At 42.4% G+C, this 24,797-nt stretch overlaps 1 protein-coding gene across 3 annotated transcripts in view; it reads right to left on the reverse strand.

The window, feature by feature from the left end:
• Tango6 (transport and golgi organization 6 homolog) overlaps window positions 1-24,797 on the reverse strand; it is a 250,673-nt gene that overhangs the window by 179,861 nt on the left and 46,015 nt on the right. For all 3 annotated transcript variants that reach the window (XM_045161723.1, XM_004661659.2, XR_006639598.1), the window contains 4 exons: window positions 21,140-21,252; window positions 18,181-18,357; window positions 16,264-16,396; window positions 11,809-11,997 (listed from right to left, as the gene is read on the reverse strand). In XM_045161723.1, the coding sequence (XP_045017658.1) occupies window positions 11,809-11,997; window positions 16,264-16,396; window positions 18,181-18,357; window positions 21,140-21,252 (612 nt within the window). The remainder of the gene's footprint in view (window positions 1-11,808; window positions 11,998-16,263; window positions 16,397-18,180; window positions 18,358-21,139; window positions 21,253-24,797) is intronic.

Genomic DNA, 24,797 nt, shown 5'->3' on the forward strand with positions numbered 1-24,797 from the left:
TTGCAAATCCACTATGCTCCTTTTAAAATATACCCTAACCACTAAACCATCTCTCCAGCCCGATCCTTTTTAAATATATAGTGTGTTGGGCTGGAGAGATGGCTTAGTGGTTAAGCACCTGCCTGTGAAGCCTAAGGACCCCGGTTTGAAGCTCTATTCCCCAGGACCCACATTAGCTAGATGCACAAGGGGGTGCATTCATCTGGAGTTTGTTTATAGTGGCTGGAGGCCCTGGCACGCCCATTCTCTCTCTCTCTCTCTGCCTCTTTCTCTCTCTGTTGCCCTTAAATAAATAAATAAAAAGGAACAAAAAAATTTAAGTATATAGTGTGTGTGTGTGTATATATGATGTGGTATAGTATGGAACTCTGCTCTTTCCTGTCTGTGGTGTGGGGTGCTTGCCTTTGGCCAGAGCAGAATATCTGATGACCTGTTCCAACACTCTTTGGCGTGGTTTTGTTTGGATTCCAGAGTTTGAGAACACCCCCAACAATTCTCTGGTCTCTATTCCTTATGGGACTAGAGTTATAGGCCACTCATGGCCACAGCCAGCTGTTTATGTGGGATCTGGTGATTTGAACTCCGGTGGTCTCAGGCCTCCTCAGACCCTCATGCCTGTGCAGGAAGTGCACTGAACTGCTGAGCCATCTCTCCAGCCTCAGCCCTCATTTTTGAGGCAGGGTCTCACTGTAACCCAGCCTAGCCTCAAACTCATGACAATCCTCCTACCTGAGGTTCCTAGTGCTGGGATTAAAGACATGAGCCACTATACCCAGCTTATGACCCTACCTTTACAAAAGCTGTATGTTTTGTATCATATAAGCAAAACAAAAAAGTGGGAGCTCTTAGCTATGAAATAATGGCCAGCTGTTATGTATTGTCATGGGCAAGATTCCCTTTCTTTTATTTTTATATTTTATTTTTGTAAGGGTAGGGCAGGTTTGAGACAGGGTCTGATATGGCCCAGGCTGGCCTTGAACTTATTACATAGCTGAGGAGTATGATGAGCTCATGATCCTCCTGCCTCCACCTCCCAAGTGCTGGGATTACATGCGTCACCATGCCTAGCATCTGGAGTTCATGAGCAGCAGCAAGAGGCCTAGCCAAATTTCCTTCTTTAAAAATTTGTTTGAGAGACAGAGAGAGGGGCAGATAAATAGAGAGAAAGAGAGAGAGAGAGAGAATGGACACACCAGGGCCTCTAGCCACTGCAAATTAACTCCAGATGCATGTGCCACCTTGTGTATCTGACTTACGTGGGTCCTGAGGAATCAAACGTGGATCCTTTGGCAGTGCAGGCAAGTGCCTTAACTGCTAAGCCCCAAATTTCCTTCTTAAACCATTAGTAGGATGGCAGCTCTCTTCCTCCTGTTCCCTATTTCTTTTTTCTTTTTTGGTTTTCCAAGGTCGGGTCTTGCTCTAACCCAGGCTGACCTGAAATTCACTATGCAGTCTCAGGGTGGCCTTGAACTCACAGCAATCCTACCTCTGCCTCCCAAGTGCTGTGATAAAAGGCATGCACCACCATGCCTGGCTTCTGCTCCCCATTTCTTATCATTTTGGAGGGGCTGCCAACCCAAGAATAGGTAAGTAGTGACTGCAGCCTATAAGGAGTTTAAGAATGTTTTTTGGTTTGCTATGACTCAGGGTAGAGTTCCTTGAGTTTAACATCTCTCAGAAGGCTGGCACTGAGATTCACACACTCAACCATGAGGCCTCCAGCTCCTTTCCACTCAGTTGTCAGCACTCTGGCAGCAAGTTTACACATCTCCATAAGATCATTAAGAGAATTAAATGAGTTAATACCTGTCATGTGCTCAGAATGGTGCCTGGTAAATAGTAAATACTTAATGTTATTAAGGAGTGAAGTAATTATAAGAAGTTGATGCAGTGGAGCCAGAATCAGGTGGGAGAAATGAGCTCAGGCACCATGCAGATAAGCCTCCTGTTTTTCAGTTTGTAGCTCCCACCTATGTTTAGAGTCCCTTAGGCTCAATATCTATCCAGAATAAACCTCCAGGGCTTGGGGAAATGGTTTAGAGGTTAAAGGCACTTTATTTTATTTTTATTTATGTTTTTGGTTTTTCAAGGTAGGGTCTCACGTTAACCCAGGCTGACCTGGAATTCACTATGTAGTCTCAGGGTGGCCTCAAACTCACAGCAATCTTCCTACCTTTGCCTCCCAAGTGCTGGGATTAAAGGTGTGCACTAGCACACTTGGCTCTCTCTCTTTTTATAATATTTTATTTTAATTAATTAATTAATTTGAAATAGGGTCTCACTCTAGCCCAGGCTGACCTGGAATTCACTATGTAGTTTCAGGATGGCCTCGAGATTCTCCTACCTCTGTCTCCTGAGTGCTGGGATTAAAGGCATGCACTACCATGCCCAACTATAATATTTTATTTTGTTTATTTATTTATTTATTTGAGAGAGATAGAGAATGGGCTTGCTTGGGCCTCTAGCCACTGAAAATACATTCCATTCCAGATGCATTTGCCACCAGGTGCATCTGGCTCACATGGATACTGGAGAACTGAACTTGGTTTCGCAGGCAAGCGCCTTAACCACTGAGCCATTTCTCCAGCCTCTCTCTTTTTTAAAGGCACTTTATTACAAAGCCTGCCAGCCTAGGTTCAATTCCAAAGTGCCCACATAAAGTCAGATACACAAACAGGTATGTGTATCTGGATTTCATATACAGTGGCAGGAGGCCCTGGTGTGTCCATATATATGGTTTATTTTTTCAAGGTAGGGTCTCACTATAACCCAGACTGACCTGGAGCTCACTCTGTATTTTCAGCCTTGAACTCACAGCGATTCTCCTACCACTGCCTTCCCATTGCTGGGATTAAAGACATATGCCACTATGCCTGACATGAGAAATTTTTTAAAAGTATATTTTATTTGTTTATTTGAGAGAGAGAAAGAGGGAGAGAGAACGGGCACACCAGGGCATCTAGCCACTGTAAATGAACTCCAGATGCATGTGTCCTCTTGTGCATCTGGGTTACATGGGTCCTGGAGAACTGAACGGGTATCCTTTGGCTTTGCAGGCAAACGCCTTAACTGTTAAGCCATCTCTTCAGCCCCGAAAATATTTTTTTTTTAATTTATTTATTTGAGAACCACAGACACAGAGAGAAAGACAGATAGAGGGAGAGAGAGAGAATGGGCGCGCCAGGGCTTCCAGCCTCTGCAAACGAACTCCAGACGCGTGCGCCCCCTTGTGCATCTGGCTAACGTGGGATCTGGGGAACCGAGCCTCGAACCAGGGTCCTTAGGCTTCACAGGCAAGTGCTTAACCGCTAAGCCATCTCTCCAGCCCCGAAAATATTTTTTAAAAAGAATACACCTCTAGTCTTTCATTGGGGAGGGGAAGTAGTTATATATTATGGGAGAAAGAATCAAAGGAAACTGAAAAGATTGCTCAGTGGTTAAAGGTGCTTGCTTCCAAAGCCTGCCAGTCTGGGTCTGAGTCCCCAGTATCCACGTAAAGCCAGATGCACAAAGTGGTGCATACATGCAGACTTCATTTGCAGGAGCAAGAGCCCTTAGTGCATCCATCCTCTCCCTCTCTCTCTCCCCTTGCAAATAAACAAATACTTTTTAAAAAAGGAATTAGGGCTGGAAAGATGGCTTAGTAGTTAAGTGCTTGCCTGTAAAGCCTAAGGACCCCGGTTCGAGGCTCAATTCTCCAGGACCCACATTAGCCAGATGCACAAGGGGGTGTATGCATCTGGAGTTTGTTTGCAGTGGCTGGAGGCCCTGGCGCACCCATTCTTTCTGTCTGTCTGTCACTCTCAAATAAATAAATAAAAATAAACAAAAAAATTTTTAAAAAAAGGAATTAGCCAGGCATGGTGGCACACCCCTTTAATCCCAGCACTTGGGAGGCAGAGGTAGGAGGACTGCTGTGAGCATGAAGCTAGCCTGGGACTTCATAGTGAATTCCAGGACAGTCTGGGCTATACAGAGGAAGACCCTACCTCAAAACAACAACAACAATAACAACAAAGAGGGCTGGAGAGATGGCTTAGTGGTTAAGGTGCTTGCCTAGGAAGACTAAGAACCCAGGTTCATTTCTCCAATACCCATGTAAGCCAGATGCACACGGTGGCCCATGCATCTAGAGCTTATTTGCAGTGGCAGGAGGCCCTGATGTGCCCATTCTCTATCTGCCTTATTCTTTCTCCCTAAAATAAATAAAATACTTTAAAATTATTTATTTATTTATTATAGACAGAGGGAGAAAGAGTGAGAGAGAATGGACATGCCAGGGCCTCTAATCACTGCAAATGAACTCCAGATACATGTGCCACCATGTGCATCTGGTTTACATGGGACCCGGAGAATTGAACCTGGTTCCTTAGGCTTCACAGGCAAGCGCCTTAACTGCTAAGCCATCTTTCTAGCCCTCCACTTTTTTTTTTTTTTTTTTTTGAGGAAGGCTCTGGGGATCAAACTCAGGTACTCCAGCTTGAGCACTAAGTAACTTTATCCACTGGGCTATTTCTTCAACTCCCATGTTATGTTTTTTTTTGTTTGTTTGTTTGTTTGTTTGTTTCTTTTTCAAGGTAAGGTCTCACTCTAGCCCAGGCTAACCTGGAACTCTGTAGCTGCAGGCTAGCCTCAAACTCATGGTAACCCTCCCAAGTGCTGGGATTAAAGACATGTGCCACAAGGCCCAGCCACGTTATGTTTGAATAATGTCCATGTGTTACTTATCACACACACACACATACACACTTAACATTTAAATAAAGAACCATTTCTACTCTGCTGATTATAGTAATCCAACTACAGTCGGGTACACAGGATGACAGTTTTCTGAAAAAGCAAAGAAAAAGGGATCTTGCTCACTCCACTGAACTGACCCTGCGCTCCTGGCTGATCTTGGCACGCCCTGGCCAGGCTCCCTCTGTCTACAACACCCTTCCAAGAAACACCCCAATAGCTCCCTACTTCCCTGCCTTCAGGTCTTTGCTCAAAAGTCATTCCCTTAGTGTGTCTGTCCATGACCACCTACTACCATTCCTTTTCCTCTATTTTTCTCTCTAGAAATGATCACCATCTGACACACTACATATTGAAATTATCACCATCTGACACATTACATCTTTTTGCTTTCTTATTTATTATCTCTTCCTCCTTATGTGAATGCCAGCTCCATGAAAGCATAGATATGTGCCTGTTTTGTTCACTGCTTTGTCCTTGGCACAGAGCTGTCCTTAATACATAGTTGTGGAATGACAGAACTTGGGAGTTTGCAGGGTCCTGATCAGGAAGCAGACACAGCGTGCCTCATTTCTCTCCCTACCACCACAGACAATAAGCCACCCCCCACTACACTCTATTGAGTATTTACTCTTTTATCTATAAATATTTCAACATGCATTTCTAACAGGTAAGGTTTGTTTTTAACATAACCATACTAAGATTATAGTCAGTAAGAATTCCTTAACATCTTCTAATATACTCTCCATGACTGTTGCAACAATGTCTCATGCAATTGGCTTGTTTTATTTTTATTTTTATTTTTGTTTTTTTGAAGTAGGGTCTCATTCTAGCTCAGGATATCCTGGAATTCACTATGTAGTCTCAGGGTAGCCTTGAACTCATGGCAATCCTCCTACATCTGCCTCCCAAGCACTGGGATTAAAGGCGTGTGCCACCACACCTGGCTTATTTTTTTTTTTTAATATTTTGTTTTATTTTATTTATTAGAGACAGAGAGAGGCAGGGAGAAAGAGGGAGAAAATGGGTGTGCTAGGGCCTCCAGCCACTGCAAACAAACTCCAAACATGTGCCACCTCATGCATTTGGCTTACATAGGTCCTGGGGAATTAAACCTGGGTCCTTTGGCTTTGCAAGCAAGCACTTTAACTGCTAAGCCAGTTCTCCAGCTTCAAGTTGAAATATTTAAGGGAGGGCTTGAGAGAGGGCTCAGTGGTTAAAGGCACTTGCTTGCAAAGCTGAACAACTAAGTTGATTTCCCACTACTCACGTAAAGCTAGACTCACAAAGAGGCACATACATATAACTGGAGTTTATTTGCAGACCATATAGTACCCGTTCTCTCTTTCTTCCTGTCTCTCTCTCTCTGCTTGCAAATAAATAGAAATGCCTTTCTAGTAAGGTATTTGTGTATTAAAAAAAAAAAAAGGGCTGGAGAGATGGCTTAGCGGTTAAGCGCTTGCCTGTGAAGCCTAAGGACCCCGGTTCGAGGCTCGGTTCCCCAGGTCCCACGTTAGCCAGATGCACAAGGGGGCGCACGTGTCTGGAGTTCATTTGAAGAGGAAGCCCTGGCACGCCCATTCTCTCTCTCTCCCTCTATCTGTCTTTCTCTCTGTGTCTGTCGCTCTCAAATAAATAAATAAATAAATAAATTAATTAATTAATTAATTTAAAAAAAGAAGAAGAAGAAGCTGGGTGTGGTAGTGCATGGCTTTAATCCCAGCACTCGGGAGGCAGAGGTAGGAGGATTGCCATGAGTTCAAGGCCACCCTGAGACTACAGAGTGAATTCCAGGTCAGCCTGGGCTAGAGTGAGACCCTACCTCAAGAAACCAAAAAAAAAAAAAAAAAAAGAAAAAGGGATGCTATATATATACATACATATACATGTAAATCTGTCTCTCAAATAAATGAAATGTTTTTAAAAATAATTTTTTTCATTGACATGTATAATGCATGTTGAGAAAAAATAAAATAATTATTAAAAATTCTTTCAAGGGGGGCTGGAGAGATGGCTTAGCGGTTAAGGTGTTTGCCTGCACAGCCAAAGGATCCCAGTTTGATTCTCCAGGACCCAAGTAAGTCTGATGCACAAGGGGGTGCATGCATATGGAGTTTGTTTGCAGTGGCTGGATGCCCTGATGTGCCCATTTTCTCTGTCTTTCTCTCTGTGTCTGATTCTTTCTCTTTATCAAATAAAGAAATAAATAAAATATTTAAAAAAAATTCTTTCAGCTGGGCATGGTCACCATGGTCACACAAGCCTTTAATCCCAGCACTCAGGAGGCAGAGGTAGGAGGATCACTATGAGTTCAAGGCTACCCTGGGACTACATAGTGAATTCCAGGTTGGCCTGGACTAGAGTGAAACTCTACCTCAAAAGGTTAAGCACTTGTCTGTGAAACCTAAGGACCCTGTTTGAGGCTCGATTCCCCAGTTACCCATGTAAACCAGGTGCACAAGGTAGCACATGCATATGGAGTTTGTTTGCAGTGGCTAGAGGCCCTGATGCATCCATTCTCCCCCTCCCCCCCCCCTCTCTCTCTCTCTCTCTCTCTCCCTCTTTCTCTGTCTGTCCCTGTCAAATATATATATATATATATATATATATATATATATATATATGCACATAAAAACCAAAAGAAAATAAATAAATTCTTTCAAGGGCTGGAGAGATGGCTTAGCAGTTAAGGTGGTTGCCTGCAAAGCTAAAGGACCCAGGTTGGATTCTCTAGGACCCACATAAGCCAGATGCTCAAGATGGCATATGTGTCTGGAGTTTGTTTGCAGTGGCTGAAGATGCCTAGCATGCCCATTCTCTCTCCCTCTATTTGCCTCTCTCTCTCTGAAATAAGTATCTTAAAAAATAAATAAAAATTTAAAAATAATGAAATAAAAAATTTATTTCAATTTGGACTGGAGAGATGGCTTAGTGGTTAAGGTACTTGCCTATGAAGTCTAAGGACCTAGGTTTGATTCCTCAGAACCCACATAGGTACATGGTGGCACATGCATCTGGAGTTCACTTATAGTGAGCTAGAGGCCCTGGAGTGCCCATTCTCTTATCTCTCTCAATAAATAAAACTTTTTAAACAGGTTTTAAAAAGTTCTTTCAGGGCTGGAGAGATGGCTTAGTGGTTAAGCACTTGCCTGTGAAGCCTGAGGACCCCGGTTCGAGGCTCGATTCCCCAGGACCCACATTAGCCAGATGCACAAGGGGGCGCACGCGTCTGGAGTTCATTTGCAGTGGCTGGAGGCCCTGGCGTGCCCATTCTCTTTCTCTCTCTCTCTCTCTGCCTCTTTCTCTGTCTGTGGTTCTCAAATAAATAAATAAAAATAAAAATCTTTATAAAAAAAAGTTCTTTCAATCTGAAAATGTCATGATATGGAGAGGGGCAATCCATTGCTTTGGGTGTAACGCAGTCGTAAGAAAGGGTGCAGCGACAGTCCTCTGACAGTTTTGCAGACATTGACGATCCTTACCTACATCCATTATTTCATTAGAGGCTTTCAAAATGTAACTTTCTAGGTCTCCTTTTGAATTTTTTCACTGTGATTCTCTTCTCCTCAATGGATTATTTGATTATACTGGGTTATAGTTACTGCAGGAAAGGCAAGACAAATGCTTTATTCATTTCCTTCGATTGCCAATTTACAAGCTAGAGTAGATGTCCTAACAATCTCCTAAGATGTCCTATGAGGGTTTTTTTAAGTCATTTTTTTATATGCCTTTGATGTGTCTTAATCCATCACAGCCATTATTCATTTTAATGCTACAATTGTCCTGCTTAATGCCACTGGGAGACCCTTCAAGTTGGCTCCTGAATGCTACTGACATGACCCCATTAACTTCAGATAGCTTCCTTGCAGTTGGGCACATCAAACTGCCATAAAGCTTATAATGCATGATTTCCATCTGAGACCTCAAACCCACCTCTCTCCCAAAGAGCTTCAAATACTTTTGGTAGAAAATGGTATTTATAGACTACAATCTGGCACTACGGATACTTACTGCTGCTGACTGCCATTGCTTCTTGGCACTATCAGTGGACCGTACTAGGAAATACCCATTTTTAAGGAATAGAAATAGCCCAGTAAGCACTTCACTTAATGTTCATATGCTGATATTAATGCTATTCTAACTTTGGGTAGAGAATTTCTTCTTTTCAGATGGCAGTGACCTTGGGACGACTCAGAAGGCATCATGGTGCTGGAAAGAAGTGACAGGAGTGCTCAGCACTGCAATATCTCTATCACACCTTCCAAGGCTCAGGGTCTAATGCAGAAGAGGTGGTGGAAAGAATATAAGAGCCAAAGGAAGGGTAGGACTCCTTACAACGTGCTCCTCCAGACACAAAATGGCCTGGATATCCATGACCTCACAGTGCCTGACAATACCTACATAAGACCATCATAATAGGAGGAAAAGATCATGACATCAAAATAAAAGAGACTGATTGAGATGGGGTGGGGATATGATAGAGAATGGAGTTTCAAAGGGGAAAGTGGGGGGAGAGAGGGTATTACCATGGGGTATTTTTTATAATCATGGAAGTTGTTAATAAAAATTTGAAATTAAAAAAAAGAAAAAAAGAAACAGAAATAAAGCTGGTCATGGTGGTACATGCCTTTAATCCCAGCACTCAGAAGGCAAAGGTAAGAGGATTGCTGTGAGTTCCAGACCACTCTGAGACTAGACAGTGAATTCTAGGTCAGCCTGGGCTGGAGTGAGACCCTACTTCGAAAAACCAAAATCAAACAACCAACCCCTCCCCCCCAAAAAAAAAACAGAAAGAATGAGCTGGGTGTGGTGGTGCACGCCTTTAATCCCAGCACTTGGGAGGCAGAGGTAGGAGGATCACCATGGTTCAAGGCCACCCTAAGACTACATAGTGAATCCCAGGTCAGCCTAGGCTAGAGTGAGACCCTACCTAAAAAAAAAACAAAAAACAAGGAGAGAGAAATATTAACCGTGAGGTCATAGTAATATTTCCAATTAAAATGCAATACTAGCCGGGCATGGTGGCACACATTTTTAATCCCAGCCCTTAGGAGGCAGAGGTAGGAGTATCGCTGTAAGTTTGAGGCCATCCTGAGACTACGTAGTGAATTCCAGGTCAGCCTGAAATAGAGTGAGACCCTACTTTGAAAAATAAAACAAACAAACAAAAAAACAATACTATGACATTTTTGCTAATTCTTTGATTTTGTTTTTCCTATGCTAAAACCCCTTCATTTTGAAAATAAAGTTTTATTTATGCATTTATTTGAGAGAGAGAGAGCGATAAAGAGGCAGAGAGAGAGAATGGGCATGCCAGGACCTCTCACCACTGCAAAAGAACTCCAGACACATGTGCCACCTTGTGCATCTGGCTTACGTGGGTCCTGGGGAATCCAACCTGGATCTTTAGGGTTCATAGGCAAGCTCCTTAAACACTAAGCCATCTCTCCAGCCCCCTTCGTTGTTAATTTCAATAAAATTATTTATAAATTATTTTATCTATATGTATGTGTGTGTTTCAAAATAACATGCCAACGTCATCCCTGGCATTAATAAGAGCACTCAGTGCAACCTGATACCTCTTTGTGGTTCTTTCTGTTCTGGTATATTTTAACCTTAGTCAAGGATAACGTAATGAGTCAAATCCTTTTTGTACCAGCCCGACACCATTGTTCCTTAATTAGGACTAAAGGAGATAAGTGCAAAAGCTCAAGTCATATCAGTTTTTAGCCCATTTCCCTTCCCAACTGGCATCCTGAGACAAAAACATAAGGTCTGGATGAAAAAGTCTTCAGGAAATGGATATAAACATGAGAGAAACAAATAGCTGTAAGGAGTAACATGGGGTCAGTGAACTGAAGGAATAAGAGGCCGGGGAAAAATCACGGGAGTACTTCTCTTCTCGTTAAGCAGGGAGGGTAAGTCAGAGCTGACGGGCAGCTGCAAATTTTCTCAGCAGGAGCTATAGTGAAATGCTGCTTAGCAACCCCAGAAGGCAGATGACAATGACAGCCACACAAAGAGCTGGAGAATCAGATTTAAGCGTGACAATCATACCATCTTACAACTGACTATTCCCCAGCCAGGCAACAACTAATCCTGGTGAAGTGGTAAAATACGGTGGATGCATGGCCTGTGCCTAATTACTTTTATTTCCTGCTTTTTAAAATGGTTGCAAAAATAAAGTCTGAGCCAATAAGACTCAGTTACTGACTCACATAGCAACACTATCTTGAAAGTATTTTTTTAAAATACCTTAAAGCCGGGTGTGGTAGCTCATGCCTTTAATCCCAGAACTTGAAAAGCAGAGGAAGGAGGATGGCTGTGGGTTCAAGGCCAACCTGGAAATACAGAGTAAGTTCTGGGTCAGCCTGAGCTAGCATGAGATTCTACTTGGCAGGGGAGGGAAATTTTAAACGTTCACAGGACACTATGGAGATAAAATGTGAGTCAGATGACCTATTAAAATTAAAGTGGTTGGGTGTGGTGGAATAAACTTTTAAATCCAGGTCTTGGGAGGCAGAGGTAGGAGGATGGCCATAAGCTCAAGGCCAGCCGAAGACTACATAGTGAGTTCCAGGTCAGTATGGGTTACAGCAAGACTACCTCAGAAACCAAAAGGAAAAAAAAATTAAGTGACCTTAGTATAATTTTTTTTCAAATTTGAATTTCTAATCATGCTCAACTTTTGGCACAGGTGGAGCTTAATAACAAAAAGACCTTAGGTTATCATGGAGGTATGCTAAATCAAAGTCTCTAAAAGGAGACTAACCACCAGAGTGATTTTATCTGCCCTCAAAGTTGTAAAGTACTGCGACATAACATGTACATATGCAGAACAGTTCTCAAAGTTTTGTGTGCACTAAAATTTCAACATGTGGATTCCCAGGATCGATTAAAGGTTGACATTCAGTTGGCCTAGTGTGAGCTTAATAAGTTCCATGTTTAACCGAAATTCCAAGAAAGAAAGAGGTAGGTACCATCAAACTGTATTCTGAATAACAAGTTTGGACTTTTTTGGGAAAGACTGTGAGGAAACCAAAATGCCACCAGGCTGGATCCAGAACTGACCTGAGTGATGTTTGTAAATATCTGCTCGGACATTCTCTCACACAGAACAGCCAGCAAGTGCAGGACCAGCACCTTCCGCTCCTGGCCTTCTGCAAGAGTGTGGTATCGCTCGAACTCCAAGAGGCTGGGGCTACAGACGGGCTCAGGCTTCAACTCTGCTTCACTGTCCACAGCCAGAAGAGTCAACTCCTGGAAGTACAGGAGGAAAGAGGTGAAGAAAAAGCCAGTAAAACTAAGGGCTTAGCCTGGCGTGGTGGTGCATGCCTCTGATCCTAGCATACTCGGGAAGCAGAGGTAGAAGGATTGCCATGAGTTCCAGACCATCCTGGGCTAGAGCGAGACCCTATTTTGAAAACAAAACAAAACACACAAAAGAGAGGGCTGGAGAGATGGCTTAGCAGATAAGGTGTTTACCTGAGAATCCTAAGGACCCAGGTTTGATTCCCCAGGACCCACATAAGCCAGATGCACAAGGTGGCGCATGCATCTGGAGTTCATTTGCAGTGGCTAGAGGCCCTGGTGTGCCCATTCTCTCTGTTTTACAAATAAACAAATAAAATAAAACATGCAGAATTTCTCTAGTGAAAAAAACTAAAGTTTTTTTTTTAATTTTTAATTTTTTAATTTTTAATTTTTTGGTTTATTTATTTGAGAGTGACAGACAGAGATAGAAAGGGGCAGAGAGACATTGAGAGAGAGAGAATGGGCACGCCAGGGTCTCCAGCCACTGCAAACGAACTCCAGACGCGTGCGCCCCCTTGTGCATCTGGCTAACGTGGGTCTTGGGGAATCGAGCCTTGAACTGGGGTCCTCAGGTTTCACAGGTAAGTGCTTAACCGCTAAGCCATCTCCCCAGCCCAAAAACTAAAGTTTTAAGAGGGATCTATTTATTGTATAACAACAGTTAAAACAAATGAATGAGATCTATCTGGATACTAACATAGATCTCAAAGATACTGTTAAAAAAAAATGCAGCTGGAGAATTTGCTTAGCAGTTAAGGCCCACGAAGCCAAAGGACCTAGGTTCAATTCCTCAGGACCCATGTAAGCCAGATGCACAAGGTGGCACATGCATCTGGAGTTTGCAGTGGCTGGAGGCCCTGGCATGCCCATTCTCTCTCTCTATCTGTATCTTTCTCTCTCTCAAATAAAAAAAAAAATTTTAATGTAAGGTAGGCCAGGAAAGTGGTACACACCTTTGATCCCAGCACTCAGGAGGCCAAGGTAAGAGGATCACCATGAGTTTGAGGCCACCTGAGACTACACAATGAATTCCAGGCCCGCCTGGGCTGCAGTGAGACCCCTATCTTGAAAAAACAAAACAAAAAAATAATAGAAAGAGTTAAGGGTACAATTCAGTGTTAGAGCACTTGCCAAGCAAGGATAAGGCCCTGGGTTCAATTCTTAGTATTGAAAGAAAAAGGCTATAGAATAATATGCATATTATAATTCCACATATGAGCAAGTTCATAATAACACATACACACACAAGCACAAAGAACTGGCTTGACAGGCTTTTTTTCTATGAGTATTTTGATAATTTCTACCTCCAGCCTTCCTTAAACTAATACCTCAGGCCACAGAACTTTGCCAAAGTCCTTTTAGAAACCATGAAAGACCCTTCCCACTAGTGGATCTTTCCTTGCTGTAGGTTTATGGATGGACCTCTGCCTTGTAAACCTCCTTAGGAAGGGAAACCTCAAGTTCCCCAACAATTAGTGCTTCACCACAGTAACTGACAGCTTAGAGCAATGGTGTTCCACTGTGTCTGGGTAATCTTCCTCCCCCGGGGACATTTTACATGTCTGCAGGGCATTTGGGTTGTCATAATTGGGATGTAACACAGACATCTAGTGGGTAGAGGTCACAGATGCTACTAAATATCCTATATTGAACAAGAGAACCACTCCACGAGCAAACATTTCTCTAGCCCAAAATGTCAATCAGGCCAATATGGGGTTTTCCCAGTTTAGAGCAGGGCTTCTTAAACATTTCCACTTATAGCTCCTTTTCCCCAGAGAAATGTTCATGCAAACCCAGATTTACTTAAAACAGGCACAGGAATCAAACATTTACTGATACTGAATTGTAAAGAAATTGTAAAACCATTCTTAGCCATGAAGTGTGGATGGGCTGAGATCACCTCTTCACACAATAAACACGTATGTTTAGGGCCATTTCAGAATTTGTTGGAAATTCTGTCTTAATCACTTAACTTTAAAAAAAATATATATGTTTATTTATTTATTTGACAGAGAAAGAGGGAGAGAGAGAGAATGGGTGCATCAGGGCCTCCATCCATTGCAAACAAACTCCAGACGCGTGCGCCCCCTTGTGCATCAGGCTAATGTGGGTCCTGGAGAATCGAACCAGGGTCCTATGGCTTTGCAGGCAAACGCCTTAACTGCTAAGCCATCCCTCCAGCCCCACTTAACATTTTTTGAAGGGGGAGGTGAGATAGAGGGTCTCATTCTAGCCCAGGCTGATCTGGAACTCAATCTGTAGCTCAGGCTGGCCTTGAGCTCATAGAAATGCTCTTACCTTAACCTTCTGAGTGCTGGGATTAAAGGTATGCACCACACCTAGCTAATTTGATTTTTTTTCCCCCAAGGTAAGGTAGGGTTTCACTTTAGCCCAGGCTGACCTGGAATTCACTATGCAATCTTGAACTCAAGGCCTCAATATGCTAGGATTAAAGGCATGCGCCACCACACCTGGCCCAAGAACTTTTTAAAGAATGTTTTTAGAAAAAAATTTTAAAACATACAATTAAGCACATGGCCCCTTGGTATATTATTTAGAATGAGTGGCTGGGATGGAGATGGAAATGAACATGGGAGGAAAAAAGGCATCAAAAATGTGTTCCTGGGGCTGGAGAGATGGCTTAGCGGTTAAGCGCTTGCCTGTGAAGCCTAAGGACCCCGGTTCGAGGCTCGGTTCCCCAGGTCCCACGTTAGCCAGATGCACAAGGGGGCGCACGCGTCTGGAGTTCGTTTGCAGAGGCTGGAAGCCCTGGCGCGCCCATTCTCTCTCTCTCCCTCTATCTGTCTTTCTCTCTGTGTCTGTCACTCTCAAATAAATAAATAAATAAATAAATAAAATCTTTTAAAAAAAATGTGTTCCTGGAGCCGGGAATGATGGTGCATGCCTTTAATTCAAACACTCAGGAGGCAGAGGTAGGAGGATTGCCATGAGTTTGAGGCCACCCTGAGATTACATAGTGAATTCCCAGTTAGCCTGAGCTAGAGTGAGACTCTACCTCTGAAAACCAAATAAAAATAAAAATAAATAAAACAACAAAAAACGTGTTCCTGGGAAGGAGAGATCACATAACAATTAAGGCGTTTGCCTGCAAAGGCAAAGGGCTTAAATTAAATTTCCCAGTACCCACGTAAAGACAGATGCAAGAGGTGGTACATGTGTCTGGAGTTTGTTTGCACTGGCTAGAGGCTCTGACATACCCATTCTCTCTCTAGCTGCCTCTCTCTCAAACAAATAATAAAAAAAATTGGCTGGGTGTGGTAGCACACATCCTTAATCCCAGCACTTGGGAGGCAGAAGTAGGAGGATTGCTATGAGTTTGAGGCCACCCTGAGACTACATAGTGAATTCCAGGTCAGCCTGAGCTACAGTGAGATCCTACCCTGAAAAAAAAAAAAAAAAAAAGTTAAGTTTAAAGAAAAACCACAAACATGTTCCCACTTCTAGTTCTAGAAATGATTGCCTTCTTGCATTCTTGCCGGCCACCCAACCTTGAGTGCAGGCAAGCAGGCATTCTCTTAGGGAACTCTTTAAAGAGCAGGGAGGCGAGGCTGGAGCACGCCAGCAGCTATCAGGCAGAGCTAACATGATGGGGTACAAGTCACTACTGGAGGTGAGGACAAATGGAAACACAGTGACTGGCACTTCACTTAAGAGAGAAACCTAGGAAAGGCTTCAAGTGGCTACAGAGGGAAATGAGGGAGGCAAAACTGCTAAATCTCCCTTCCAAAGACCTGACAGAAGGCAGCGGAAAGGATCAGGGATTACTCCCTAGCTGTAAAACCTGCTATTAACTTCAAAAGGCCTCTCACTGTCAACATGCAGCAAAGATTAACCCTTTCATAGATCATAATTCTGCTTTGTTCATTTCCAACATTTCAGTGCAAATTACCCTGCAAAGTAGACCACATCCACACCATTGTCTGCCAACCCAAAGACTATCAAAAAAATAAATGGTCAGGCATGGTGGTGCATACCTTTAAACCCAGCAATGGGGAGGCTGAGGTAGGTGGATGGCTGTGAGTTTGAGGTCAGCCTGAGACTACATAGTAGATTCTAAGTCAGCCTTCTACTCCTGATCTCTAAATTGGACCTTAAATTTTAGGACCTAAAATTATAAATTCCTTGGGAATTTGAAGTCCTCCTGAGACTGCCCCAGAACAAAGCTGACTGTGAACTGTATGGAGTTCTTACCTTCAAACAGAAGATGAAAAAATCCCCGGCCACACCACACTCCTGACAGTGGGACAGCAAGTCCCCAAGATGCTCCACCTGGCTCTGCTCTGAGGACACTTTCTGGTACAGGGCTTCATCTTCATCTTCATCACTGCAATACAGGGTAGGCTTGTTCTTGCCATTGTCATAGAGATAGTCTTTTCTTGAAATTTCATAGTAACTTTCTATACAGTTAATCATTAAAGAGACTTCAATTTTTAAAATTTCTTTTTCTTTTCTTTCTTTTTCTTTTCTTTTCTTTTCTTTTCTTTTCTTTTCTTTTCTTTTCTTTTCTTTCCTTTTCTTTTCTTTTCCTTTCTTTCTTTCTTTCTTTCTTTCTTTCTTTCTTTCTTTCTTTCTTTCTTTCTTTCTTTCTTTTTTTTTTTTTTTGAGGCAGGGTCTCCCTGTGCTTCAGGCTGACCTGGAACTCACTCTGTAGCCCCAGCCTGGCCTCAAACTCACAGTGATCCTCCTACCTCTGCTTCCCGAGTGAGACGGTAGGTATGAGCTGCCAGGCCTGGCATTATTTTCCTTTTTCTCTATGTTGAAAATGTTTTTAAGTATTTATTTTTAGAAACTAAGTTACTATGTCTTGCAAGATCATTTGCTCATATAGGAAAGACTGATGAAGAAAGTTGGTCTTTCTTTCTTTCCTTTTTTTGTTTTTTTTGAAGCAGGGACTCACTGTAGCCAAGCTGATCTGAGACTCACTCTACAGTCCAAGCTGGCCTTGAACTTACAGCAATTCTCTTACCTTGAAAGTTGCCTTTAGAATGGACAATGAGTTAGGTGTGGTGGCTCATACCTATAATCCCAGCACATGGAATGCTGAGGCAGGAGGATTGCTTGAGCTTGGACTACATAGTGAGATGCTATCTCAAAACAACAACAACAACAACAAAAAAGGATGATGAACCATTACTATTATTTCTTTAAATTTTTTTTTTATTAATTAGTTTTGTACTCAGCAAATACAGTCAGTTTGGTACCCTTATTAGGTTCATCAGTTACTACTATTTCTTAAGTATTCTGGTTTCTGAGGAAGAACAGACAGAAGACTGCCATGATCCCAGAGGGCCTTGGATATCATTCAAAGGAATTCTGAATCTATCTAATGACCCACTTTATAGCAACAGACAGTGGGGAAAACATATACTACTGCTGTAATAAACAGAAGCACTTTGATCATGATGTGAAATTCAACAGGGTATCTGGACCACTAAATACTACATAGTCTATGACCACTAGGAACTTAGGATTCTGAGGAGATAGCATCCTCCACAGACCAACCAGAAAGTGGAACTAATATGTAAAATATATACTTGTGTGGTTAGAGGTAGCGCAGTTGCCTAGCACGCATGTGATCCTGGGTTCAATCCTCAGTACCACAAAAAAAATAAAATGCTTGTGAAATATTGGAGAGATAAATTATCCATTCCACTAATATCTACTAAGTACTTTCTACTTGACTCCTATAAGAACAAACTTCCATATAACGTTATCATAAAGAAAGCTACCAAACAATTTTAAGAATAAGCCTGACTATGAATATACACACACCCCATTCTGTGAGTCAGAAACAGAACTGGATTATTCTGGTGTTAAGGGTGCGCATATGCTGCCCTTTACTGTGTTCACTGGCAAAGTGAGAGGACTTGTGATGCAGAGCTGTGAGACTTCAGTAAGTTGCACCTTCTATTAGCTGGCATCTTGTGGGGGGGAAAAAAAACAGGATCATTTAAGGTTCTGGTTTCATTTAGATTAAATATAGCAAGCACCTCACCTACTAGAGTGCCTAGTTTCTTTTCTACCTGCGCCCCCTTGTGGCTGAGTACCAGAATAGCATGTTAGGTAAAATTAGATCTGGACAGTTAAGTAGTAAATGGGTGAACTCACCTAATGGCCTCTTTGATGGTAATCATAATGCCACCTTGGGTGGCAGCTTTGAACTGACACTGAGGATGGAGAGAGGGCACAGCTTTGTCCAATCCTGCAAATCCTTTCAGGCTGGAAACTGCCTTTTTCCTTTCCAGCTTCCTCAGAATCCATAATAAGATCTCTTGGCAAAATGACCTGGCAGAAAAAGCAGTTATGAATGGCTTGTCATCTTACTCTATGCAGCTAACAAGCTAGCATAAAAAAAGAAAGAAAGACTGTCAGGTTCTACTGCATTTGGAATACTGGCACAATCGCTGAGTACTACTGAGAGGCAGCGAGGCGGAGTATGGGTCTCATGAATGTGAGAATGCAAAGACGCTGAAACTCTGACTAATCCTGGGCTCCAGAAGCTGTAGTATGCCACACGAGTCCATGAGATTTTTTTTCTTTTTTAATTCCAAGTGTACCTTTAAATCAGTCATTGTGAATGAAAGCTTGCACTGATAAAAGCCATCTAGTCTCAATGGGACCAAGAGTTGGTGACCAAGAAATAGCCTATTGATAAGATATTGATGGATCTTCTTCTTTTATCTGTCAACCAACTTGGAGAGAAATGGAATAGACATTGACCTCTTAATTTACAAAGAAGAGGACATAACAATGCTGCGAGTAAAAAACCAAGTTACTATATAGGCAGTCCTTTAAAACCTGTTTCATGTATTTAGAGACTCCATCATCTACTGCATGCCTTATTGCCACTGTTGCCATAGGCTCCAGCAATGTGACAACTGAAAGCTGCAGATCCAAAAGGCAGAATGGAAGCTTTGAGTAATAAGCATGGCTGGGCTGGGGGTATACAGTGGACAGAAGCCCTGGGTTCAAGCCCCAGTATGGAATAAGACCAGGAGTGGTGGTAAACAGCTGTAGCCAGCATTCAGGTGGTAGAGGCAGGAAGGTTATAATTTCAGGGTCATTCTCAGCTACATACTGAGTTGGAGGCTAGCCTGGGCTACAGGGCATCTTGTCCAAAAAAAAACCTTGCAGGTCTGAGTATCTTTCTTGCCTGCTTAGCAAGCAAGCTAATGACAGTTGTGATTTACTGGACCTCCTTGCCAGGGGCTGTGCTAAGCAGTCTAGTCAGATTTACTCCTCATAGTGATCTTGGGAAGAACTACTATTTTTACATCAGATTACAACGGGGAAAACACCAAAAATATCAGAATTTCAAGGGTTATTTGTTCATTTTTGTGATTCTGAGGGTCAAACACAGAGCATTATACATGCCAGGCATGTGCTCAACCACTGGGCTACTTCCGAAGCCTCTCCAAAATCAGAATTCTATAGGACTCGAGAAAGCCAGACATTTCTACAGGAGGAAGAAATACAATAAGTCACTGTTAAAATACACTCACTAGCTGGGCGTGGTTTGAGGCCACCCTAAGACTACATAATGAGTTCCAGGTCAGCCTGAACTAGAGTGAGACCCTACCTCAAAAAAACAAAAAACAAAAAACAAAAAAAAAAAAAAGCGCTCACTAGTAAATGAATTATTTAAAACTCTAATCAGCTGGGCATAGTGGCACATGCCTTAAATTCCAGCACTTGGGAGACAGAGGTAGGAGGATCGCCATGAGACTATATAGTGAATTCCAGGTCAGCTTGAGCTAGAGCGAGATCCTACTTCAGAAACACAAATAACAACAATAACAACAATAACAACAAAACCCAAAAACCACAAATCAAAACAACAACAAAATCCCTTTAATACAAGAAGGTATTTTCTGAAGAACTAAGCAATACTCTGCATCATTAATACCAAATCCCAGGGTAAGTTCCAATCTGCTCCATTCTCATTTTCAAACTTGGTTTCCAAGTTGCCAAAGGTCATTATGATCTATCACCTATTCCTTCCTTCCTACACACAGAATTAGTGTTCACACTGATCAACAGTGGCATCTTTTTCTCTTTAAAGGCAGGTGAAAGCAAGTTATTTTAAAAACTAGGTCCAATTCCCTTTGATCTGCAAAATCTTTCTTTTTTGGCTAAGTATAGTAAGAGGATCCTCAAATGTTTTCCTGAGTTTTAAAAAATATTCATTTGTAGCCAGGTGTGGTAGCGCACGCCTTTAATCCCAGCACTCGGGAGGCAGAGGTAGGAGGATCACCAAGAGCTTGAGGCCATCCTGAGACTACATAGTGAATTCCAGGTCAGCCTGAGCCAGAGTGAGACCCTACCTTGAAAAACAAAAAACAAAAACAAAAACAAAAACAAAAAAAATATTCATTTGTGGGCTGGGGAAATGGCTTAGTGGTTAAGGCCCTTGCCTACAAAGCCAAAGGACCTATGTTCAATTCCCCAGGACTCAAATAAGCCAAATGCACAAGGTGGCACATGCATCTGGAGTTTGTTTGCAGTGGCTGGAGATCTTGGCACACCCATTCTCTCTCCTCACTCTCAAATAAATAAAAATATTTTTAAATATTCATTTGTATTGCTTGTCATAGTGGCATATACCTTTGATCCCAGCATTTGGGAGGCAGAGGTAGGAGGATCGCCATGAGTATGAGGCCACCTGAGACTACACAGTGAATTCCAGGTCAGTCTGAGCTAGAGTGAAACCCTACCTCAACAACCAAATCCCTCACCCCCGAAAAAAAAAAAAAAATTCATTTGCAAGCAGAGAGAGAGAGAGAGAGAGAAAGTCAGATTAGATAATAGGCACTGTAGGGTCTCCAGCCCCTGCAAATGAACTCCAGACACATGTGCCACTTTGTGCATCTGGCTTTACATGGGCACTGGGGAATTGAGCCCAGATAGTTAGGATTTGCAGGTAAATGTCTTAAGCATTGAGCCACCTCTCCAATCTCTTTTCCTCATTTTCAAAAGGAAATAATAAAGCAGCCTAAGACAAAGCTTCACTACTTATAAACAAATAACATTCTATTTATAAGCAAATAAAGTTCTGTTAATTGTTTACCTTATGTGAGACACACTCTGCCAGGTAAAACAGTAGAGAGAGAAGAGCATCCCCAGGACCGGAAGCAGGGCATCCAACAACACTGGGAGAGGTTCATTCCCCACCACATACACCTAGGAAAAAGGACATGGGGAGACATTCTGTGGTCCAGCACCAGGCAGTTAGCAGAACTGACAGTCTTGTCTGAATAATTTCTTTTTAAAGTACATGGTTTTAGCTCTGCATCATGCTTACTAGGGCAATAAAAGCACGTGATAGGTTGAAACCAGAAGAGGAAACTAGAGTACCTTTCCACATGTGCATACTGATGAACTGCCCAAAATGAAATAGGTAAATTAACCCATTTTCTGAACTCTTTCTTTCCTAGTTTTTAGCTATCTCTGAATCTCCTAATCTGTCTATCATTTATTTATACAATAATTGTTCTATTGCTGGAGGCTTGCTGTTAGGAACAATTAGCTACCATTAAATAGAAAAACTGAAGCTGGGTGTGGTGGTGCAGCCTTTAAACCCAGCACTCAGGAGTCAGAGGTAGGGAGAATCACTGTGAGTTCAAGGCCACCCTGAGACTACATAGTAAATTCCAGGTCAGCCTGGGCTAGAGCAAGACCCTACCTCAAGGAAAAAAAAAAGAAAAAAGAAAAATTTAAAACTAGATTTGAGGTGCAAAGTATTGTAACTCAGTGTAGGGCCTATGCTTAGCTCAATCTCTAGCACTGAAAAGAAAGAAAATTACACACATACATAAAACTGAAAATACCAAGCTGGAGAGATGGCTTAGCTGTTAAAGCGCTTGCCTGTGAAGCCAAAAGACTCATGTTTGATTCCAGATTCCATATAAGCCAGATGCATAAAGGTGAGGTAAGCGCAAGGTTGCACATGCCCACTAGGTGGCATAAGCGTCTGATATTTAATTTCAGTGGCTGAGGCCAAGGCATGCCAATTCTCTCTCCATCTCTCTAAAATAAATAAAAATAATTTTTAAAAATACCTAAAACCTAGATTTGAGATGAAACATACCTCACTCTAGATTCATCATTCTTAACATGTGATAGCCACATGGGTTTGTTATATTCCTCCCAATTCAAGAAATGTTAAAAACACACACATACACAATCTAGGACTGGAGAGATGGCTTAGCGGTTAAGGTGCTTGCCTACAAACCCAAAAGACCAAGGTTCGATTCCCCAGGACCCATGTAAACCAGATGTACAAGATACAGCATGCATCTGGAATTCATTTGCAGCAGCAAGAAACCATGAAATACATACAAACACACAAATTTTTTAAATGATTTAAAGCCAGGTGTAGTGAATTCCAGGTCAGCCTGGGCTACAGTGAGACCTCACCTCAAAACAAACAAACAAAAAAACCACTTTAAATACAACTGGATTTCAAAATTCTTTTTATAACAAACCAACTAAAATCTGGTAGTACTGATAATAATAAAAAGAGAAAGAGGAACTGACAAAGATTATGTTTTTAGTACATGTTTTAGGAAGTGTGGTAAGTTTTGTTTTTGTGTCTTGTTTTTTTGATTTATTTGAAAATGTGTGTGAGAGAGAGACAGACAGACAGACAGACAGAGGGAATGGGTATGCCAGGGCCTCTTAGCACTGCAAGCAATCTCCAGATGTACAATACAGCCACTCTGTGCATCCGGCTTTACAAGGATACTGGGAAATTGCACTGTCAAAGGGCTGTCAAAGTTTGCAAGCAAGTGCCTTTAATTGCTGAGCCATTTCCATAGCCCGTTTTTTTTTTTTTTTTTTCCCCTGAGGGGTGGGGGTTATTGAGGTAGGGTCTCACTCTAGCTCAGGCTGACCTGGAATTTACTCTGTAGTCCCAAGATGGCCTCAAACTCACAGTGATCTTCCTACCTCTATCTCCTCTTCTGAGATTAAAGGCATGTGCCAGTAGCATGGCTTCAGTCTGTCTTGTTACTGAGTCAGGGTTTCTCTCTAGCCCAGGCTGACCTGGAAGTCGTTCTGTAGTTCAGACTGGCCTCAAACTCACAGCACTCCTCCTACTTAAACCTCCTGAGTGCTGGGATTAAAGGCGTGCGCCACCACACCTGGCTCTATTTTTATTCTTTTTTTTTTTTTTAATCTTCCAGGTAAAATACTACATTCTTTTAATTTAAATTTATTTTTTTGAGGCAAGCCCAAACAGACTGGCTATTTTTTATGAGAGTGAAAGCGAGAAAGACAGAGAAAATTGTCATGCCAGGGCCTCCAGCATCTGTAATAGAATTCCAGACGCATGTGCTACCATGCGCACACGTGTGACCTTGTACATGCATCACCTTGTATATCTGGCCTATGTGGGATCTGGGGAGTCAAACATGGTCCTTAGGTTTCACAGGCAAGTGCCTTAACCACTAAGCCATCTTTCCAGCCCTAGATTCTTTTTGAAATTTTTTTTTTATTTATTTGAGAGACAGGAAGAAAGGCAATGAGAAAGACAGAGAGAGAGAGAAAATGGATATGGGCATGTGAGGGCCTCCTGCCATGCAAATGAACTCTAGGTGCATGTGTCACTTGATGCACCTGGCTTTACATGGGTCCTGAGGAATCAAACCCAGGCAACCAGGCTTTGCCAGCAAGCACCCTTAACTGTTGAGCCATCTCTCCAGCTGTACACTACATTCTTTAAAAGAAAGAGCTCATTAAAATTACAATATCATGGTGTTAAACACATGAATTAGTGGATGGGTGTGGTGGCACATGCCTTTAATCCCAGCATTGGGAGGCAGAGGTAGGAGGACTGCTGTGAGTTCAAGACCCCCTTGAGACTACATAGTGAATCCCAGGTCAGCCTGGGCTAAAGTGAGACCCTACCTTAAAAAATTTAAAAAGAAAGAAAGAAAGAAAGAAAGAAAGAAAGAAAGAAAGAAAGAGAGACAGACAGAGAGATGACTTAGTGGTTAAGACACTTGTCTGCTAATTCTAAGGACCAAGGTTCAATTCCTTAGTACCCATGTAAGACAGATGCACAAGGTGGTTCATGTGTCTTGAGTTTGCAGTGGCTAGAGGTACTGGTACACCCATTCTCTCTCTGTCACTCTCCCTCTGTCTCTGCTTCTCTCTCAAAATAAATAAATAGAGCTGGGTGTGGTGGGAGGCAGAGGTAGGAGGATCACCATGAGTTTGAGGCCAACCTGAGATTACGTAGTAAATTTCAGGTCAGCCTGAGCTAGAGTGAAACCCTACCTCAAAAAACCAAAATATTTGTTGGCCAGGGAGGTCCCTGATGCCCCCAAAACATTATAGGCCATTGCCGACGCCCTTGGTTTCCCACCAGGAATAGATGGTAAGACCCTATTGCTGAAGACTCCACATACTTGGGCTGCAAGGCCACTGAGAAATCCTGCTAGAACTGAGCTGATAACCTCCTCCATGTAGACCAGCTGACAGAAAGCTGGAAGAAGCCATTCTACATGTAGTTCAATGGGAGAAAGAGAAATTACCAGTGAAGATACTCAACAGGGACACTGCAAGCCTTATAATTGGCCAGCCAGGCCAAATGAGCCAACAGGTGCAATAGTGGCATGTCTGTCATGGTGGAAACCAATTGCCCTCTAATTGGACTGGAGGCCCGCTCCATGGGGGAAAACACATCCCTGATACTGAAAACTTAAAACAGGGGTAGACATGAG

Source organism: Jaculus jaculus, chromosome 1 (assembly GCF_020740685.1).
Source record: "Jaculus jaculus isolate mJacJac1 chromosome 1, mJacJac1.mat.Y.cur, whole genome shotgun sequence".
Taxonomy (NCBI): domain Eukaryota; kingdom Metazoa; phylum Chordata; class Mammalia; order Rodentia; family Dipodidae; genus Jaculus; species Jaculus jaculus.